The sequence below is a fragment of the Stylophora pistillata genome, chromosome 12 (assembly GCF_964205215.1).
Source record: "Stylophora pistillata chromosome 12, jaStyPist1.2, whole genome shotgun sequence".
Taxonomy (NCBI): Eukaryota; Metazoa; Cnidaria; class Anthozoa; order Scleractinia; family Pocilloporidae; genus Stylophora; species Stylophora pistillata.
The window spans coordinates 23,917,548-23,938,983 of record NC_142530.1 but is presented as its reverse complement, the minus strand read 5'-3'; the positions used below and the strand labels follow the sequence as shown (position 1 = coordinate 23,938,983).

At 40.6% G+C, this 21,436-nt stretch overlaps 1 protein-coding gene across 1 annotated transcript; it reads left to right on the top strand.

Annotated features, from left to right (window-relative positions):
- The first annotated feature begins 677 nt into the window (after window positions 1–677).
- Window positions 678–20,312, top strand: LOC111326344 (sacsin). The gene is made up of 9 exons (XM_088740410.1): window positions 678–797; window positions 2,949–2,994; window positions 3,748–3,878; window positions 4,103–4,219; window positions 4,803–4,950; window positions 5,271–6,255; window positions 6,778–7,352; window positions 7,786–18,806; window positions 19,173–20,312. Exons 2-9 carry the CDS (start codon window positions 2,964–2,966, stop codon window positions 19,452–19,454), a joined length of 13,290 nt encoding a protein of 4,429 aa, XP_088596536.1. The 5' UTR covers window positions 678–797; window positions 2,949–2,963; the 3' UTR covers window positions 19,455–20,312.
- The last annotated feature ends 1,124 nt before the right edge of the window (window positions 20,313–21,436 follow it).

Here is a 21,436-nt window from a genome sequence, read left to right as displayed (position 1 = left end):
AACGTATATGTGCACGATCCTTCGCAGTAAAGCACTATTTACTGCGAAGGATCGTGCACATATACGTTTCATAACCGCAGTTCATATATATGTATTTCATATGTTTGTTGTTTGATTATCATCTACGGGTTATGTCGAATTAATTTGATGGCCTGCTCCCAGTTGGCTTGTTAGCTCAATTGGTAGAGCGGTGCACTAGTATCGCAGAGGTCAGTGGTTCGAATCCCGTACAGGCCTGAATTTTTTTCAGGTCTGATTTTCACTATTGCTTAAATAGTGCTTTACTGCGAAGGATCGAACAATCATTATGTTGTTGTTTGAACGATTCCCAGAAACTGAATATTGCAGCCTTCTGACAGAGCTTGTAATCATACCTGTCAGTTTCCAGGAACTCATTTTCTGACACGCTTTCCAATTCCGAGAAATTCATTTTCTAAGACGCTTTCCAATTCCGAGAAATTCATTTTCTAAGACGCTTTCCAATTCCGAGAAACCGAGCATTGTTTTAACTGTCATGCGTCGGTTTTCTAGAAAAGTGACATCGTAGATATTTGTAGAAGGTTCTTTACAAATCTCAAAAGATCTATGATGAACCAATCTTACGTTGAATCATTGAAAAGGAATGCTCAACGATCGTGATATAGTATATCATTGCATCCTTTTTTATCACGTGACGTCTGCCGGGTGAACCTGCCGATGCAAATATAAGATTCTTAGAAACCTAAGATTCTTAAGATTCTTAGAAACCCACACTCTCGAACACAACCGAGTACGAGGAAATAGATGTCTACTTGAAGGTACGTTTACTACGGAATATGGCTTAGAATTATGGTTTTTAGTCAGGAATATACTGCAGCTCGGACTTGGGTGCTAAAAACACCACGCCGAAAGCAGATCAGTGCAACTGTGAAACATAGTTACGCTTGTCAATGGAGTACATAATATACGAACTTAAATGGCTGTTTCGATTCAGGTGGATGTTTCATCTGCAAGTAATACTACCAGAGCGAAGAAATGACGCACGCAGAAATTCGCAATTTTTCGGGCCTCATCCACCAACGGCGTCAGGTGTTGTTTCGAACGAATTATGTGTTAACAACCCAGATAACAGAGCGAAGAAATGAAATGCACGAAATCCGGCATTAATTTAAACTGCCAATTCAGTTTTACGCCTGACTAGTTTTCAACTTCAGTTTTGTTTTCATTTCTTAGAAAACGAGTTATATACCCCTTATGATATATATTTAATGTCGAATTCAAGGCCCATACCTGGTGCACGGAAGGCCTTATTTGCACTTATTTATTTCACCGAGTGTTTAAAAACATACATCTATATTAACACAAAACCGGCCCCGAGGCTACGCTATTAAATTAACACTTTAACGTCACATTACATCTTAGGATTGTGAAAATATTGCCTGAAAGATCATCTTGTTCGCCCGGAGGCAAACTCTCGATACATGTATAATGCCAGCTGCGTAATTCATCGTCGCCTGACAGACATGAAAGTGACGTGGTGGCCAATACTTGGCTGGCTAAAGTCGATTTGATAGTCGGGGCCACCGCTTTTGCGAATTGCGGCAAAGAACCGCGAGAGAATTTTGTTCAGTTCTTTAGCTTCTTATTTGACAATTACCACGTTACTTGAGACACTTGCTTTATGCCCACAACCTCGAAGTTTTGACTGTTTTTGTGTACTGCTTTTTCGGTGAGCTTTTGTATTTCCTCATCGGAAATACTCAATACTCAAAATTATATCTAAGTAATAAACTAGTAATGTTAAACTAAAGCCCTCTTTTTCTAATCACTATAAAGCCATGTTTTAGAATTCAAATTAGATTTTTGTGTGTTTGAATAACTCTAGGTTTTAGTATTGTGCCTCAGGAAGAACTCACAGACTTAGTCTAGCTTTCATAAAAAATGAAACATTTTGGCAGACGGGCTTTTTTCAAAGACTGCTAATTATTTTATTTCCAAACTTTCACCCTTAAAATAGGTTATTTTAATATCTTTTAGCTCAGTTATCCTACAAACATGCTACTACATTTAAAAAAATGTAGTCCAGCTTACCCATTAAAATTCTGCCATGCATAAATTAAAATTAAAATTAAATTTTTGCTATCTTTCCAGCCATGCATAGATTAGAAACACACAATGAGGTTCAAAACAGCTAGGTTGATATCTACGTATCAGTGAAATTAGAAAAACTTCATCAAATATGATTTATTGCAATTGTTGTTTTTTGTTTTGCTTTGTCTTGTTTTATTGTTCGGTTATAAATTCAAAAAACATAGAAGTAGAAGATAGAAATTTTAAAATTGAAAGTCAAAGTATATTATACTGTCACTGAAAGGCTGGGTTGATTGACATGTGAGGACACTTGAGCAGGTGGTTCGATAAGAGGTGAAGATGCCGTCAGAAAGTTAGACTAAAATATATTATTTACCCACTAAGGATGCTTAAAAAAAGTTCTGTGTCAACTTTCAGTTTCAGTTTTGTAAACAGGAGTAAAATTATTATGTCAGTACTGTATAATATGTATCAAATGTTATCACTGTATGCAGTATAAAAAGAAATGTTAAATCAAATTGGACAAAAAATTGAAAAAGTCATTCTGACTCCCTCTGACCAATGGGGAGGAGGTGGCCATACACCACAATTGGGCTACCTCAGACACAAGAAATAGACTTGCATCCCATTTCTAAGAGTTAATTTTATTAATTTCTTGTTCTCTTAGTAATCCAAAGCTACAGAAACCAGGATAGGCTTTCATAGAATGGGTCACTTAGCTCACTCATTGGTTCCTAGCAGGAGTAAACACCCATTCCCCCCTACACCTTCCTCCTCTTTTCCATTAAGATTTCATGCTCCCTCCCATTCCAAATCAACTCAGCCACATTTTAGAGTCCTAAATAGACCTTAATTGGTCCTTCACATTTCTCTATCAGGGTTGAACCAGTCATATGGCCTCAGCAGATTTACCACACCCCAAGAGTAAGTATTCTTGGACAGACTGCAGTCAAACATTGCAGACACTGAGGGTTTTATTTTTGATTACCTGATTTTATGGGTAGCCATTTTCTCTCTGCTCGAATTGCCTAATTTTGTTTCTCTACTGACTCCGTACAATTCCAAGATGAAATTGAAATCTGGAATCAGTAGTTGGCTGACTTAAATTTTCCACTTTGTCTACAAGGTTTTTTTCTTGCTCTGCAAATCTCTTTTGAATTCCTGTGATTGATATTTGTGACATTAACAATTATAGTGACTGTCTATTTTTGCATGTCTGTTTGCATGTGGCCAGTGTGTCCTTCATTAAAATTCAGAGGAGTGCCCAGTCAACATTTAATGGGTATTCTAAAATGGAAAGGTACATCCTGCTCAGGTCTTCATGCCTTGTTTTTGATAGTGCTTGACAATAACTTTTCATTAGCTTACCCGGCTAAGCACAGTAAATTATGCAATGGTGTGTTTCTGAATTGAAAAAATGTCCTCAGGATCCCAGAATTTGACTGCTTGTTTTGAAGCTCTTTTGTAGGGCACGATCAGGGTATTACAATCATCTCAAACTTCAAAACGTTTCTGAGATGGGTATATCCCGTCCCATGATAGAACATGTTAGGAGACATATTCCTTCAACTGTCTTTTCAGTGCTTTTTTTTCTTAATTTTTTCTTTGAAACTATGGTTTTGGGTCTTTCTTACGAAGCACCTTGTTTTAAGACTGTATGATTGCATTTCTTAACAGTGGATGTAGATGATGATTATGACAGCGAAGACGACGACGAGGATGATGACTTTAACTTCATCCAGCCATCACTGTTCCAACAAATAAAAACAATACTCGATCAGTATCCAGATGATGGACAAATATTGAAGGTATTGGTTTTTTCTAACCTCAGAAAGGTTTCCAAACAAAGAATTATTTATAGAACAATACCAAATCTAAAATTTTAACGCAACTTAAGATACTGCGATCATGCTGCTGATTACTACTATTTGTACGTTTCATTAATCAAATAAAGTCCATTTTCAATCATTTCTTTATCTGTTCTGGTTTTTTGTTATTGATAATTACGGGTAATACATTTGCTTCATTGCAGGAGCTTATTCAAAATGCCGAAGATGCACGTGCAAGCCACGTGAAGTTTCTTCACGACAAACATATTTATAGCGCTCGAGAAGAGAAGCTCTATAGCAAAGGGCTCAGTCAGTTTCAGGTACGTTGACGAAAGAATTTCACTCCTTATCAAAAGTATTTGTCAACAGCGCTTTTCTAATAAGTGTGATAGCACAAAATCCTTTCAATCACAACTTCCAGATAGAAGACATTCCTCACACCTAGTTAATGTCTAACTACAATTATTTCAATTAACCACTTAAACATTCATATTATTTGGTCTTAGTCAAACCAGTAAAGGGATTGTTTCAAGAAGTATATCTTTTGTACTTTCAAAATTTAATCTGGTTACTATTCCGTCTGCCGAAAAAGATATATCCAGTAAATAATGTAATACCCTTCTGATTGGTCATAATCCAAATGAGCGTGAACGTGCGGGAAAAAATGCTGTATTTTGGCCTTTCAACAAATTCTCTTGGACGCTTAAGGAAAGCAGATTAGGCCACTCCTGCTTATCCTTCTATAATATGACTAACAGGGATTAGAGATTTATTTCGATTCTTTGTACAAAAAATTGAAAAATTAACTTCCCTTCTCTATCGTGGCTAATGAGTTCAATTTATAATTTGTGTTGCTACTGTCAATGAATGCTATATAAATGCTTCTAAACTATTGTTCTTAAGGGGCCTGCACTTTATGCACACAATGATGCAAAGTTCACTAAAGACGATTGGAGAGGGATACGAATGCTTAGCGACAGCGTCAAAGTCAAGGATCCAATGAAAGTTGGTCGGTTTGGCCTAGGTTTCAAGTCTGTCTTTCATCTGACAGGTAAGGGTCCCATTGGCTCTGTCGAAATAACATCCCGGCCCTCAGTTTGGAAAAGAGTTAGTTACTATTAAACCGAACGGAATCCGTATGGAATGTATAGTTTTTATTGAGCTGGCCGATTTCCAAATAAATGACAAGTTTTATTTATACCCACACGCATCAGACTGTTCTAAATAGTTGTTTGATTGTGAAACTCCAGGAAAAGAAATAGCCCATTTTCCCCTCTTTTGATGGCCAAAGAAGTGCTGGGAAGTCTACAACTGGACATAGGAACCTAAACTATAGAATAATAGAACTGGGAAATTTTCTGTTTTTCACAGACTTACCAAGTATCCTTAGCGGCACAAAAATTGGTTTTATCGACCCCCACGAGGATCACTTCAATAAAGGACCAAGAGAAAGGAGAACGGGATACCGTTGGCACCTACGCAAAAGCAGTGAAAATATGAATGCAATACCTGATCAATTTCTTCCCTACAAAGGAATATTTGATTGCACCGAGGAAGTCTTTTCTGAGGGATGTTACAGAGGAACGTTGTTCCGCTTTCCGTTGCGTACTAAGCCATCTGAGCTGTCCCAAACATTGTACTCCGACGAAAAAGTGGATCATCTGTTTAAGAGTTTTTTCACCGATGCGCACCTTGTGCTCCTGTTTCTTCGACACTTAGAATCTGTAGAACTTTTCGTCCGAGAGGAGTCAGAATCCGAGCCAAGAAAAGTATTCCAAGTTCAAATCAGTCATGAAAATCTTGCATTGGTTCGTGAGAAGAGAAAAGAGTTCTACAATGCGATTAAACCTGGAGAGCGCATGGCAGAACCTGTGACAGTGACATATCCAATTACAATGGTAGTGCAATCTTCATATGGAAAGACAGAACGTCATTCTTTTCTCGTGACGAGTTTCTGCAGCGGAGGAGAGGTCTCGTCCAAGTTCGAAAAGCTTCTGACAGACAAAGAGCTAAGTTATCTACCTTCAGTCGGCGTAGCAATGGCAATTCCTTCAGAGTCCACTTCAGAATCGCCCAACATCCAAGGCCACGTGTTTTGCGCTCTCCCTTTGCCGTTGCAGAAAAAGAGCTTAACTGGTCTTCCTGTGCATGTGAATGGGTTTTTTTCATTAAGTCAGAACAGACGACACATAAAGACACCAAATGCAGATCAAGAGGATCGAGAGAAACTAACTGACAAGTCTTTGTTATGGAACACCTGCCTTATAGAAGAAGTTCTACCTCAAGCGTACTCCACATTGATAAAGGAGGCCACTGATCAAAGGAGCTATAATGTTCCACCAGATGCAATTTACAGGTAAGTCTTGAACGGTAGCATAATTAGTGCTGTGTTAACTAAAGAAGCAGTAAGAATGTATTCGATACTTTCAGATAATTCAGTAGCAAAGGTTTAAAGGGGCCGCTGAAATGGTAAGGTAAATCTTAATTTTCTAAGGAAGCAAAACAACAATTCCACCCGGAAAATTGAAAGTTCAACTTCTTCCAGCTGTTGGGAGGATAGTCAAGGACGGGTCCGGTCAGAAACGCCCAATATAATTCTAGACCCGTATTTTGGTCGCGCTAATGGGTCACAAAATAATCAATTTTCTCCCTAAGTTTTCAATCATGCAAACCATTCAAATACGGTACATTTTAGATTCTTGTTGTAACTGGTGTCAACTTGTGCGGCCCATTGTCCAATTGACATCATAGTAAACATGTAAACGTGTATTTTGGGTAGCTAATTTCTATTATAAGCTTCCCGAAGCACCATTGTACTGCTTCTATAGGGTTGACGTTTCATGCTGAAAACTGAGATTTCTGCTCTATTTTCTCACAGGGCTTGGCCAAATTGCGACAACGTGGAACCAGCTTGGAAAAGACTTCAGAATCCCTTGTTCCAATCATTGATTACTGAAAAAGTAATATACACTCTTGCCAGTGGGGGGCACTGGCTGAAGGTTGATGAAGCTATACCTAACCGAATTAAAGAAGAGGGGATGAGAGAGCTGATCGTGCGGGTTCTCCTTCTAGCAAATCGGAATGTTGCCTCTTTGCCTGACCACGTATTAAGCGCCATAGACCAGTATGCAGCTTTCTCTTCAGAAGTCACACCCTACTTGATGCGCAGAATCTTCAAGGAAATCCCTGCTTGCTACAAAAGTCTCAGCTGCAAGGAAAAGTTGTGCCTTTTAAGCTTTGTCCTCGAAGATGACAACTTTCAAGAGTTGGTTGACCTTGAACTCTTGCCTGTGTCTGACGGGACCTTCAAATCCTTTACAAGCTCCAGCGAAGCAGTTTTCATCGCCTCGCCCGAGCATTCCCAAGAGCTGGTGCCTGGCCTAAAGGGCAGATTTCTTGATCAAGATATTCATGAGAGAATTTTAGGAAAACTTAAAGCTGCAGCTGAAAACGGTATGAATCTCCATGTAATGGCATATTAGGTTGAAGTTGTAAACGAAAACCTGTTTATGTGCACATATACGTTTCACAACCGAAGTACAGATATATGTATTTCATATATTCGTTGGGTTGGAAAACCTGTTTAAAGTAATACGGAACTCACTTTGATGTCTACATTTTAAAAATCGGTTCATTCATGCAGATTTAAAGATAATTTGAAGATTGTACCTGAAAATTTTATTTTTACTAAGCGCTGAATTTTCTATTTAATACCGCCACAAAAAACATTAATACTCAAACTAACACACACACACACACCTACACAGTCAGACCCAAATAGATGCGAAGACAACTGGAGGGGACTTTTCAGAGCTACAATTGCCTTATAATTTTGAAAGGCGAGTTTCTTAGAACCCTTAAACTTCTGTCTGTAATTTTCAAACAGGATGCACTCAGTTACGACTTTTTCGCAAAGAAGATGTACCTTCTCTAATAAGGGAAGCCCTACCTCAAGAATTGCTCGCCACTGATAAGGTTCTGTGGTACCCCGACGATCAAAAGTATAGCCATCCCCACAGAGATTGGCTCAGTGGTGTCTGGCGCTACATAAGAGAAAATTATTCCACCAGGGATGAACTCGCCAGCCTTGGTGCATACAAGCTCCCTTTGATCCCTGTAGATCTCCAGCAAGTCCCTGTGACCTTAGTTTCACTGAAGAAAGCGTCTAAAGTTGTTGCAGAAAGCCTCAACGATGACCACCTTGATGGTGCTGTAGTGAACGCATTGATAGAGCTGGGTGTGGTGGTAATGCGCGAGTGTCCTATAAAACTCCATCCGGAGTTAACATGGACATTTGTCCATCCGCCTTCGATCTCAGGCGTCCTACAAGCCATGATAGATTCTTCCTCTTTGTTGGGCGAGGGAATGTTTTCTGCAATCATGCTAGGCAAGGTGAATGATGCCTCTAAACGCTCCTTTAGGAAATTCGTCACGAAAGTTTCATCATTTCAAAAAAAAGAAAAGAAATTTATTTCTAATCTCCCAATTTTTGAGACTCTCTCTAAGAGGTTTGTGGCAAAGAATGATTACCTTTGTGCAGCACCAGAGGAAATGCCTCCGATTACTCCTCAAAGAGAGCTCATTGACATTAGAGAGGAAGATTCAAAGAAGCTAGCGCGACTACTTGACGTCAGAATTTTAACAATGACTGAGTTGCTTTGTGAAAATATTCTTCCCGACATCAACCACGGGCATTACTCGGGAGAGGAGATTGACGGCCTAATCTCGTTTCTTATGGAGCGATATAAACTTCTTGTAAGAGAGGATAGCAATTTTGAAGTAAAGATGAAAGAGTTACACTTTGTGCCAAATAACACTGGAAGAGTGAAAGCTTCAGATCTGTTTGATCCCCAAAGTGACCTGACAAAGGCCCTTTTTGCTGAGGAAGACGTTTTCCCAGTAAGAAGCCTATATACTGACTTATCAGTCCTCGCCATTCTAAAGGAAATTGGCATGAAAAGCGATGAAATGATCACCGCCCAAGACCTTTACCAGAGTGCCGTTAAGATCGAGAACCACACAAGCGTTTCAACAGCAAAGAAAAAGTCTCACGCACTTATGGAATACTTAAGCAAAAATCCGCTGATACTCGAGAATACACTTTCCGGTAAAACACTGGGTTCTCTGCTTGAAGGTATTTCGTGGGTGACTGCACTGGACGAAAAGCCCAGTGATTTTCCCAAATGCGTTCCTTTTTGGGGCAAAGCTAATAGAGGAATGTTGTGCAGGCCGAAGGACGTCAAGGGTAGGGAGCATCTCAACCTCATTGGTTCAGTACAACCCATCATTGACGTGGACCAGTCAAGTCAGCTATCCAGTTACTTTGGGTGGAACGAGGAACCACAAGTATCTAAAGTCGTTAATCACTTTGAAACTGCCATCAACCACTATAACAAAGAAGAAAGACCGCGATTCAGTTTGCTTGCCAAAGAAATTTATGAATTTCTGATTAAGGAGAACAGGAGTGATGTCGTGGAAGCAATAAAGGGTTTGAAAGACACTGGTTGGATTTGGAACGGCGACGGATTCTCCTTTCCTAACGCTGTCGTCCTGAACAACCATTCCATCGATCTGTCACCGTACATTTCTGTTCTTCCCTCAGAGATGTACATGTACTCTAATCTGTTCAGCTCTTTTGGCATTCTCAATGACTGCAGTGAGCACTTGATGCTTGATGTTCTTTCCATGATTAAACAAAAGTACGACCAGGGTCCCTATGAAACATCAGACGTGAAAAAAGATCTGGCTTTATGCATTTCCATCCTGAATGAATTGAAGCCAGATAATAATCGACAATTATCACCTGAAGTTCAAGAGAAAATTCTTTTGCCAACCTACGTAAAAGGAGATGTACGTGTTAACCTTGCACCAGTAGAAAAATGCATGTATGGTGAACATGACGGATCAGAAGCAGAAAGTGAGGATGACGAGATGGAATTTTTACTGGTGCATCCAAACATCCCTACAGGAACAGCAGAGCTTTTTAATGTGCGAAGCCTCAGTAACTGCCTACTAGATCCAGACGAACTAGCGTTGGGGGAAGAGTTCGGACAGGAGGAGAAGCTCACGCGAAGGCTAAATAGACTGCTGGAGGAATACACCGATGGATTTGCGGTACCCAAAGAGCTTATTCAGAATGCAGATGATGCTGGCGCCACAGAGGTTCGCTTTTTGTATGATGAACGAACTAATGAGGATGCGATAACCGGCCTGATCGACGAAGGAATGAAACACTGTCAGGGTCCAGCACTGTGGGCGTACAATGATGCCGAATTCAAGGATGAGGATTTTGAGAACATAACAAAATTGAACGGTGCAACGAAAGAGAACGATACTGAAAAGATTGGAAAATTTGGACTTGGTTTCAATGCAGTATACAACCTGACAGATGTCCCCATGTTTGTGAGCCGTAATCATTTTGTTATTCTTGATCCCAACACGTTCTATCTAGGGAAACAAATCAGGAACAAGACTAAGCCGGGAATAAAGCTTGATACTAACAAAAATGCAAAAAAGCTGCGAAAGTTTCGAAATCAATTCAAGCCATTCAATGGTATCTTTGGTTGTGATCTTCATCTCAACCAAGACGACAACTCGTACAAAGGGACGCTATTTCGCTTTCCCTTACGAACTGAACATCAGGCTATACAAAGTGAAATAAAGAAACTTGTTTACAACCGGGAGCAAGTTCAGGAGCTGTTGAAACGTGTCACTCAAGGAGCCGAAGCATTGCTTCTGTTTACTCAAAATGTTCGTCAAGTCAGCATCTTCCATTTACCTAATGATTCAACTGAGCAGTTAGAGCCCAGGAAGATATTTGAGGTCACCAAATCATTATCACAGGCTGGGGTCAGTCGGGAACTGCCTTATACAATTACTCTCCCAAATACTGCCACGAAGCTGTGCACAGAAGATCAGTACTTGTTGAAACAGTGTAATTTTCTGCGTGCATCATCTGAAGTCAACAATCCAAACCATGAAAACAAGGAGTCCGCTGCTGCTCTCCTTAATTCTGCGCTCACACTGAAGATCAAGAGCACCGTATCGGAATACGGCAGCAAGTTCTTGGAATATAGCTTTTCGGGTAATGATGACACTTGGCTCGTTGTCTCATCTATGGGCAAAGGTGAAGCAATGCGATTTTCAAAGCAAGACAGGAGTCTTCTTGCATCAGCGGGGGTCGGTGTTAAGTTATCAACTCAAGATTCTCTGATTCCAGTCCCTGTTTCCGATGAAACCAAAGGTTCGAAGGCAAATGCCAGTGTTTTTTGTTATCTCCCACTTCCAATTTGTAGTGGACTACCTGTACACATAAATGGAACGTTTGCAGTTTCCTCAAACAGACGAAACTTGCTGGTGAAAACCGAAGACGATAAGGCTAGCTTTGGACAAGAGTGGAATGAAGTACTTTTAAAAGATTGCGTTTGCACTGCGTATTTTGACCTTCTTGAAGACTTAAAGTCTATTTCACAGTTCCCAAACAACGCATACCAATACCACACACTGTGGCCAAAATGCAACGAAGTAATTTCAACTTGTGAGCCCCTTGCACGTACATTCTATGAAGATCTTTTATTAGGCAATAAAGCTGTTTTTTCGGATGGCACGAGTTGGATGGCCATCAATGAAACTGTCTTCCTAACTCCAGACCTACGGGAGGATTCTCAAATAGGAGACTTATGCTTCGAAGTGTTCAAATTGTTGGTTGAAGATAATGGAGCTGTAATTGATCTACCCAGAAATGTGTTTTACTCATTTAAGAAGTATGGTCTTAAAGAAAAAATCCACTCCCGAAGCTACGATGAGAGAAGGTTCTTCTTGGAATTGTTCTTCCCAAAGATTGGTTTAGTGCCCCCTGACTCGAGGGACAACTTGGTCCTGTATGCCCTTGATCCTCAAAGAAAGGAGTTCAGCGATGCAATGAAAACCTATGCTTGCATTCCAGTATCACCAGCTCGTCATAAGCTAAAATGCCCCTCTCAGCTTATTCATCCTAATAGATCTGCAGCGTTTCTATTTTCTCCCAAAGATGAAAGGTTTCCGGAAGAAACATTTAGGCACCCTCTTCACCTTCATCAACTGGAGCAGCTAGGAATGTTGACAGACGATCTTCCGTGGTCTGAACTCGTAGAAAGGGTAGAATCTGTCCTAAGTCTGAGCCAAACCTGTAGCGAGGCTGCATTGGAGAGGGTAAAAGGACTTATAGAGTTTCTCGAAAAAAAATGTAAAGATGATCCAAATTGCCTTCCCTCGACCACAGAGAAACAACGCCTTTTAGGAACTAAATTTCTCCCAGTTCTTGCGAAGCCTCAGACCTTCCCCCTGGCATGGAAAGGCGATGAAATGATTCACGGGAATGAACTCGCATTGATATCACCAACTCAAGGCTTTTTAAGGAAAAAGTTGTACCTCGCGTGCTCTTCTGCACCAATCATAGACGCCACTATCCCACCAAAAGTGGAAGAACTACTGCAGTTCCGTGACCGAGAGGTCACAACGAAGCAAGTTATCATCCAGTTAAATGAAGCCGTCTCTGCCAAATCTGAAGTCTGTGGAATGGAAGATGTGATAAACGTTTGTAATGCATGTTACAGTTTCCTTCAAGATGCTCTTCCCATCCATGCAAATCAAATAGCCAAGTTTTTTGAAGGAAAAAAGTTCGTTCTTGTTGAAAACGGGTTTGTGCGTGGAAATCAAGTTTCGTTATCGCTACCTGTTCCTGTTGACTGTTCTCCGTATTTGTACAGGATCCCTCAGGAATTGGTCAAGTACTCAAAGCTCATGAAAGAAGTTGGTGTGAGAGATCAGTTTCAGGTGGAAGATTTTATATCTGCACTTCGACAAATCAAGCAGGAATTTGGAGAGCAAAGGTTGGATAGTAGCACGTTGATTGTTGTATGTAACTTGGCAACTCAACTAAGAGAAGCGCTGAAAACTACCAGAGCTCATTTCACACTAGAACAAAAGAGGAGTTCGATTTATCTTCCCAACCAGAGGGGAGAAATGCGACCTGTAAGTGAGCTTTGCATCAAAGATTGCCCATGGATTCCTGGTGGCCCTGGTTTCCAGTTTGCTCATTCAGATATTCCATGGTCAACAAGTCTCCCATTAGGGGTCAAAACACTCAAAGAAGAGGCAGTACGAGATCGTGCCTTTGGAATTTCATTTGGACAAAAGGAGAAACTAACAAATCGCCTAAAGAGAATTCTCACAGGATATCCTTGTGGAAAAGGGCTTTTGAAAGAACTACTCCAGAATGCAGACGATGCACAAGCAACTGAGATCTGTTTTATAAAGGACCCCCGTAATCATCCAAGGGAGCAATTATTTCATGAAAGTTGGGAACCGTTTCAAGGACCAGCCCTATGTGTATACAACAACAAGCCGTTTACTCCTTCTGATATCGAAGGTATACAAAACCTCGGGGAAGGTAGTAAAGGTGGTGATCCACATAAAACAGGCCAGTATGGCGTGGGTTTCAACGCTGTCTACCACCTGACTGATATCCCTTCATTTCTGTCCAAAAGTGACGACATTGATGTTTTGTGTGTATTTGATCCAAATTGTCACTACGTTCCTGGCGCGAACCCTCAAGAACCGGGGCGAATGTACACAGAAACCTCAAAGTTGAAGGAATACTTTCCAGATGTGTTCCAGTGCTATCTTGAAGAAAAGTTTCTCATTGAAAATTCAACCATGTTCAGATTCCCCCTAAGAACTCAAGAAATGGCTGATAGATCGGATTTGTCATCCACTCCATTTACGCTGGAAGCATTGAATGAAATGATGGAAGCTCTCAAGAAAGAGCTCTTTGAAGTTCTAGTTTTTGTTAACAGTGTGAAGAAAATCACGTTATGTGACATAGATGAAGAAACTGGCAATGTAACTAACGGCTACTCAGTGGAAGCAGTCATTTCCGAAAACGATGCAGCTAAGAGACAGCGGTTTGCTAACCTCGTAAAACAGGTTGGAAAGTCAATAAGGCAGAAAGAAGACATTTCGTTCGGCAACGTTGGAGTGGAGAAGTGCAGCTACGTCCTCCACTTAAGAGACAGCCTCGGGAATGAGGAAAAGTGGTTAGTTGTTCAACAAATTGGTTTCGAGCACGTAGTTCAAACGAGCATTGTCAATGCATTTCGAAATCGAGACCTTGGAATGCTTCCGCGGGGTGGTTGTGCTTGCCTCATAGAAACGGAATCCATGAAGCCTAAAGAGAGGAAAAAGAGAGCTTATTGCTTTCTTCCACTTCCATTGGAAACAGATCTCCCTATCCACATTAATGGTCATTTTGCATTGGACCACGAGGCAAGAAGAAACTTGTGGAGAGATGAGGACGGTGGTTATCGTAGTGACTGGAACAACGTTTTGCTGAGTGATGTTATAGCGTCGTGCTACTTAACACTCCTTGACGAAATCAGGGATTTTCTTCAACTTCCAACTTCGCCTTTGGGCTTCACGTCTAGTCTAAGCTGTAGTAAAGATCAATTGATTCAGAGGGTGAACAGTTACGAGAAGTTGTTTCCTCGTATCTCTACCTTTCCATACTGGGATTTGCTCATAAGAGCTGTGTATCAAGGAATGAATGCAAAAAAACTACGCTATCTTCCAGTGGTACGAGATGCTCCAGATGGTAGTGCTAACAGTTTCGAACTTACTTGGTTTCCTCCGTGTGGTACTGGAAGGGATAAAGCCTATTTTAATGACATCCACATCAGGGGATGTTATTCTTCTCCGCCAGGTAAAGAAGAGAATAAATTCATAAAGGAACCACCCCAGAGGGCCTCATTCAAGTCAATACTGCTTCGAACAGGCTTTAATCTTTTGCAATTTTCCCTAAAAATTTTAGATGCGTTTGAGCATTCTAAGGTTAAATGCCATCGTACATCCCCTTCCTCTGTCATTGAGTTCTACAAGACTTCGCTTACCAATGTATCACCTTTACCAATCGACGTTACAAAGACTCCATTCAAGCACAGTGAAGGTGTGACGCTAACGCTACGGTACTGCAAGGACGTCAGTGATTTCTTGGGTCATCTTCCTGGTCTACCATTGTTACTTACGCAAGACAACTGCCTCCGTGTGTTTAACACAGATAATCGCAAGTACCTCTCCCACTATCACGACATTTTGCCACAATCAAAGGATATGTTCGTCCATGAGCAACTTTTGAGAGATATTTTTCCTGATTGTGATAGAGTGAGTCAGTTGGCATCGGTATTCATGGCCTTTGATGTCCATGCTTTTTCACAGCACTTGAAAGAAACGCCCTTGCTACGGCATTTGGGCGCAAATGAAATCAACGTGTGGTCCCCAGAACATCCAGCGGAGCCAAATCATCGCTGGACTTTCCGAGTGTGGAGCTTTTTGGCTAAATCATGGGAAAGCAGCCACTACAATACGGGTAATATTGTCACGCCTTTGTCGAAATGGAGCATTATCCCTGCAACGGAGCAAGTTGTTTCATCAACAGCTGAGGAGGCAGGTGACCAAGATACGAGCAAACAACATGTCCTTGTTTCCGTTCAGTTAGCAAAGTGTGTTTTGGCACTCACAAAAAGTGATCAGCAACATAGGGCACCTTTAGTAAAAGCTATCAGAGCGGTAGGTCTTCTTGAGTTCAATTCCTCTGCCCTTTCTCACTCAAAAAAGTTCCCCCCACCGTTGTCAGACTCATGCACCTTAGCAAGGGAAGTTATAGGGTCCCTGGAGACTCCAGCATCACTTCTTGCATCTCTTAATCACAAAATGAGCTCAAACAAATGTTTTCAAATAGAAACATTGGATCGTGGTCACTGTCTAACAATCTTGCGGTATTTTAACGACCGAGTACTAAGCATTCCGCCCCTACACAAGCCTACGCTACGAAGGCTTCCCTTCTATCCGTCAACATCTGGTGACATGATCAGCCTTGGAGATCAACGCGTTACAGTGTTATCATCTAAAATACCCCAAATGGGGTTGGATGCCGTTCAGAAAGACGACATGGTGTTTCTAGAAGACATTCCAGAGCTATCCGAACTGTGCCCTTTTCTTGCAATTGATTGTCCAGGACCCATAGACGTCTATCGCGCATTTGTGTTGCCAAATTTTAGTGCACTTAGCAAAGAGGCAAGGCAGACCCATCTCGAGTATATTAAAGACAAGTTGCTACGTAGTGTGTCAGAAAGCGATGAGGACAAGAAGAAACTACTGGAGAACCTGAAAACCACAGCAGTGATTACCACACAAATAGGAACGCTGGAAAGGGCATCAGCCTTCTACGATCCGCACAATAAGGTTTTCAAGGTCATGCTTTCAGAGCACATGTTTCCACCTGAGCCGCTGAACTCCAAAGCATGGTTGAAATTTTTGAGAAAAATTGGCCTGAAACATCAAGTTAACCTAGATGATTTCAAGGGATTTGCTGAGAACGTTGCATGTGACGCAGCAAAACAACGCTCGATGAAGACAGATGAACAGTCAAAACTGTTGGTGTCTGAATTGCTAAGTCGCTCCGATTTGCTGAGTGAGGGGCTCCTGGAAGCTGTTCGCAATATTGAGTTTGTGGTGTTAAATCCAGTCTGTAGTAAGCTCCAGGCTTTGCACAAGCAACATGGGCAAAGAGAAGACGGAACACTACCATACACTGCATTTCAGGACACTGTTGTTTCTGATCATACTGAGTGTGTTTGGACATCGGCTCACCTCCTCCCAAAATGGGCACATCCACAAGATCAATCAGATTTGAAGATTCCCTTCGGGATGTCCAGAGAAACTTTCTGCGTCAAAATCCTTGAGCATCTCAAAGTCCTATCAGAGCCATCCTTAGAAACAGTTACATCTCACTGTCGCAATATTTCCTATCAACTTTTTGAAGAAAATGGCAGCAACGTCTCAGATGAGCAGTGCAGCATAAGGAAGTCCGTCATGAAAAAAATCTACAAATTTTTCCAAGAGAGGGTCATTTTGAGCAAGGAGGTAATAGCAGACCTGCAAAATGTCCCTTGTATTGTGGTTGAAGAGGGAGCACGCTTTGTCAGAGCTGAGCAAGTAGTCCTAGAAATGGTTGAGAGCCTTGAAATAAAACCGTTTCTTTATCGAGTACCACCTGATCTTGGAGAGTTTCATAACCTGTTTCATCATCTGGGCTGTTCCAAATTTGCCACAATGTCACACTACGCCATGGTTTTGGAAATGCTACAGAAGCAGAGTCAGGGTAATAAACTGCTTCCCGACGAGATCAATAGCGCGTTAGGCGCTCTACGAGGACTACTAGAAGGCCTGCGAGAGGATACAAACCCAGAAATAGGCTTCAAACAACTCTACTTACCAGCAATGAAACTCACTAGCAGCCCAACAGATTCGCCTCCAGTTTCTCTGCACAAGTCTTCTGAGTTGTTATTTGATGATTCTCCACATTTTCATCCTCGGTTAAAAAAATTCAATCAGCTATTTGTTGTTGACGTAAGGAAGGTAGGGGTAAAAAGTAGCTCATCTGTAAACTACAAAGACCTTCTCATGCGCCTTCCATCTGCTGTTCGACCCCAGATGCTATCTCAAGTGGTTACGGAGGAATTTACTGACTCTTCAGAAGGAAGTGAATTTGCAGCTAAGCTTCAAAATGCAGATTCATTGGAAAGACAGCTTTGCTCGGAACAATTCTTTCGAGGAATTGTGAGACTTATTCGACATGAGAACAAAGAAAATGAAGTTCCTAATGAAGATGTTTTCGCTTCCATCAACGACAGACTAAGGAGCATTGAATTCCTTGGACTAAACAAAATTAAAACAAAACTGGTTTACCAAGGTAATCTCATTCCTGATAGCGAAGGTGAAGTTTCGTACTTCGTAGGTAAGGTTTCAGCACCAGCAGGCAAAAGCATTTGGAAGGTCTATCTTAGACCTGATGTAGATGAAAACCTCTCTAAATTATATTTGGCCGTAACTCAAGTCATTGCTGAAGTATGTGAAGGATTGCTGGGAGAAGCAGTGATGTTTATTCAAGAGATGTTACGCATCCATCCTAGTGAGATTTGGTCCATGTTGGATGAGGCGAGCATTGGGCAAGACGATTCATACGAGTCAAGGAGTAATCCTTTACCAATCCCCGGAAGTTTTATCCCAATAGAGGACCACCATCTGTTGAACGAAGATTTTGAGAAGGTCACACCTGGGGAGTATGTTGGTTATGAAATAGAGGATCCAAGTATGCAACAAAAGGAAGGAGATGCAACTTTCATTTACGCCGTGATAGTAGAAGAAGTAAATGCTCAGGAAGATGCAAGCCTCCTTTCAAAGTTTTACAAGGTCAACGTAGGTAAAGACAAAGAACCTCAAGAAGTCGAGTTTGCAGACTTGTACAAATTTCACCGTCTCCAATCCTCCCCACTAGGCTTGTCCGATGGGCTGGAGAAAGGTAAAACAACTGACAAACAGATGATTTTTAAGCAGGCCTCAGAGATCCTGGTGGAAGCATGGCGACTACCTGAAAAAAGGCGTAGGAAAATTGTCAAACGACTTTTCCTCAGGTGGCATCCAGACAAAAAGTCTGGAGACAAAACATTGTGTGACGAAGTTTTACAGCACATCCAGAAAGAAATAGCAAGGTTAGAAAGTGTCCAGGGCGACGAAAAAGATGGCCAAAGTTTCTACGAGCCGTTTTTTTATTTCTGGAAAGTACGCGCCAAGCGTCAACATACGCATCGCGTAAAATACAGAACAAACTTTCGAGAAATGTATGGCTCCTGTGATGAGGTCTTTGGAAGCGATTCATCTTCTGGTGTTCCTCCAAGTTTTTGTACGAAGAATCCTCAGCCTTGCGAGGCTAGGCGATGGCTTAGGCAAGCCGAGGCTGATTGGGGAGCTGCCAGCAATGACTTATCCACTGGAAACCCATCTTATGAGTGGGCGTGCTTTAAATGTCACCAGGTGAAAGGATGTATTTTCATTATTTTACTGAATTGTTACTTACAGTCTTGAAAATAACCGTAAATAATAATGAAGTAAGGTAATAAACAAGAAGGGTTCCAACTCCGGAACAGTGGTGCGGAATCAGAAACAGGCTTGAGAATTTAAATTTCTCTTTGGTATAGTTTTTTCTAAAAGTAGAAAGATGTGAGGTAAACAAAACAAACAAATAAACGAACTACATACTCCCAACGCACCTCCTTCAAAAAGAAAGAAATATTTTTCGGGGATATCTGGGTTTTTTAAAAACAAAATCCCTCAGAAAGGTATTTTTGAAGTGGGTGATATTTCTAATTGAGATATAATGTTTTGATTTCCTTTCTTTAGAGTGCCGAGAAGGCTCTGAAAGCAGCGCAATATGCTGATGATGCATTCAAGATAAATCGTCACGATCTCAGTCAAAATGCCTCTCGGCTGAACGATTCCGAACTGTTGGAACTTGCAACCCAGCTGGAGCGCCGATTGGTCGATTCAACACACATGCGCTACCCAGATCGAATGTGCTATCCTCAGATTCCAAAAGATGTTTACTCAGACGAGGACGCTCGTGAGGCTCTGAGACTAGCTAACGAAATTCTTCAGAGAGTTCGCAATTTGGTTCCAAAATAGACTAGTCATTACAGAAATGACCTCTTCAAAAGTGTAGTATGTATACCTTTGGTAGGAACAAACCTTTATGGCCTTTAATTCAAACTGCTAGAAATAGTTTGAAGGTGAGATATTCACAGTTATTTGTTTCATTCTTGATTGTTGACAAGCAATTAACCGCCTGGTTTTAATCAGCATTTCTTTACAATTTATTTAGTACATATCTACATTAAGTGAATGTAAACAAGCGATACTTTTTATCAATAGTAATTAGGAGATGCAATGATGAGACTATAGATGAGCAAATATATGGAGAGTTGATTTTTCTTAAGTCCTAATCTTGAATCGTTGCGAGATCGAAAAAGTCTTGCATGGTAGTTTAAACTCTTCTGTGATTTTTTTTTCTTAAGTGCTTAATAGTAACGCTATAGAAGAAAGATCTCTTAAATTGCCTTAATTAGGATAAGAACTTCACAACAACGTTTAGCATGAAGAACCCGTTTAAAGTATCAGTTGTGGCTGTCCTTTGATGAGCATCATACTCTTGCCATAATGTTTTTCATACCAGTGTTAAAATAGAGATAGTTTAATCAGTATGTTATTCAATATAATTTTTTTAACCTAAATTGCTAAGTTTTCGTGTCTACCTGACTGCCATAGTTTAAAGAGTAGTTTTTTTTACGATTATCGATTACATTAAACCAAACGCGTGGAGTTTATGGTTTAATCTAGAAGTTATCAACCCTTAAAGGGTGGTAAGTATCTATAATTTCTCCTTAATAATGATCAATTAGTATGCAATTCAAAATCATTGTTTACCTCACTGCTTGTTTTCATGTCTACATGTACAGATAAAGAATAAAAGTGCATTGAAGATTACTAACTGCATTAAAACAAATGTATGGAGTTTATGATTCATTCTACAGGTTAATTAACCCCTACAATTTCTTTACACAACACCACCCCGGAATCACACATTAAGGACTGGAGAATAAAGCAAACAATCATCAACTGGAGAAGCTGTTAAGGAAGTGTATACAGAACAGCATGGAGAGTATGCATATTCATGATTTTTGGGTGTTAAGGTTTAAAAGAAAACCTATATCAAAATGGAAATTATGGTTTAATTGCTACTGGCATCCATGTCAAAAAAAAAGTCAGACTAGCAGCGTAGCATTTGAATCATCTTGGAAGAGCAAAAGGCTTAATATAGGTTTTGGTACAATTTATCCTATTGTTAAGCTAGGGTGGAACAATTTTGACAACAACACACCCACATTACCCCAAATTACAACTTATGAGAGTCAAAATATTTGGAGCAAAAATTATACTAATGAGGTTATATGAAAGCAATAGATAATATTATCAGGTCACTAGTATTTCAGGAAGCGTGGTCACATATTTTTATGCTGTTATTTTGGTTGATTGTGAACAAACCTTTTTCAAAAAAGGTAAAGTTATTCAATGTGGGGGGGGGGCATACTGTACCATTCAAGCTTGGTGGGAGGGGGTCACCACAAGCAGTATCAGTGTTTTAGTGTTTGAATCTGCACATTTAAGGAGCAAAAGAATTTTTTTCGTCAACAATCTTCTGTGGTATTTAGGGTTGTCTGGTAAAGCCAATCTGTTAACAAAATTAAGGGTTGAAGGGCAGATTTAAACTTTTAAGTATGTAGACCCTCCTATTGATCTGAATAGAAAAAGTACTTTGTAGCAAGTAATGTTCTACATTTGTCTACGCCTTAGTATATTAATGCATTGCTACCACCAGTATCAGTTTACCAGATTCCTCAACTGAAGTGGTATCCACTGAAATGTAATCCACTGAAATGTTGATTATTCACCTGAGTCGTAATGTAAATTGGCCACTGAAAAGAGTTTTGATACAGCCAAAATTACTACCTGTTATACTCCTCCACTGATGCGGCAGCACAGTTTCTTTAGAGACTACTTACCCAGTTTTATTCACTGGTAGCCAAATGGGCACCTACATGCACTTTTTT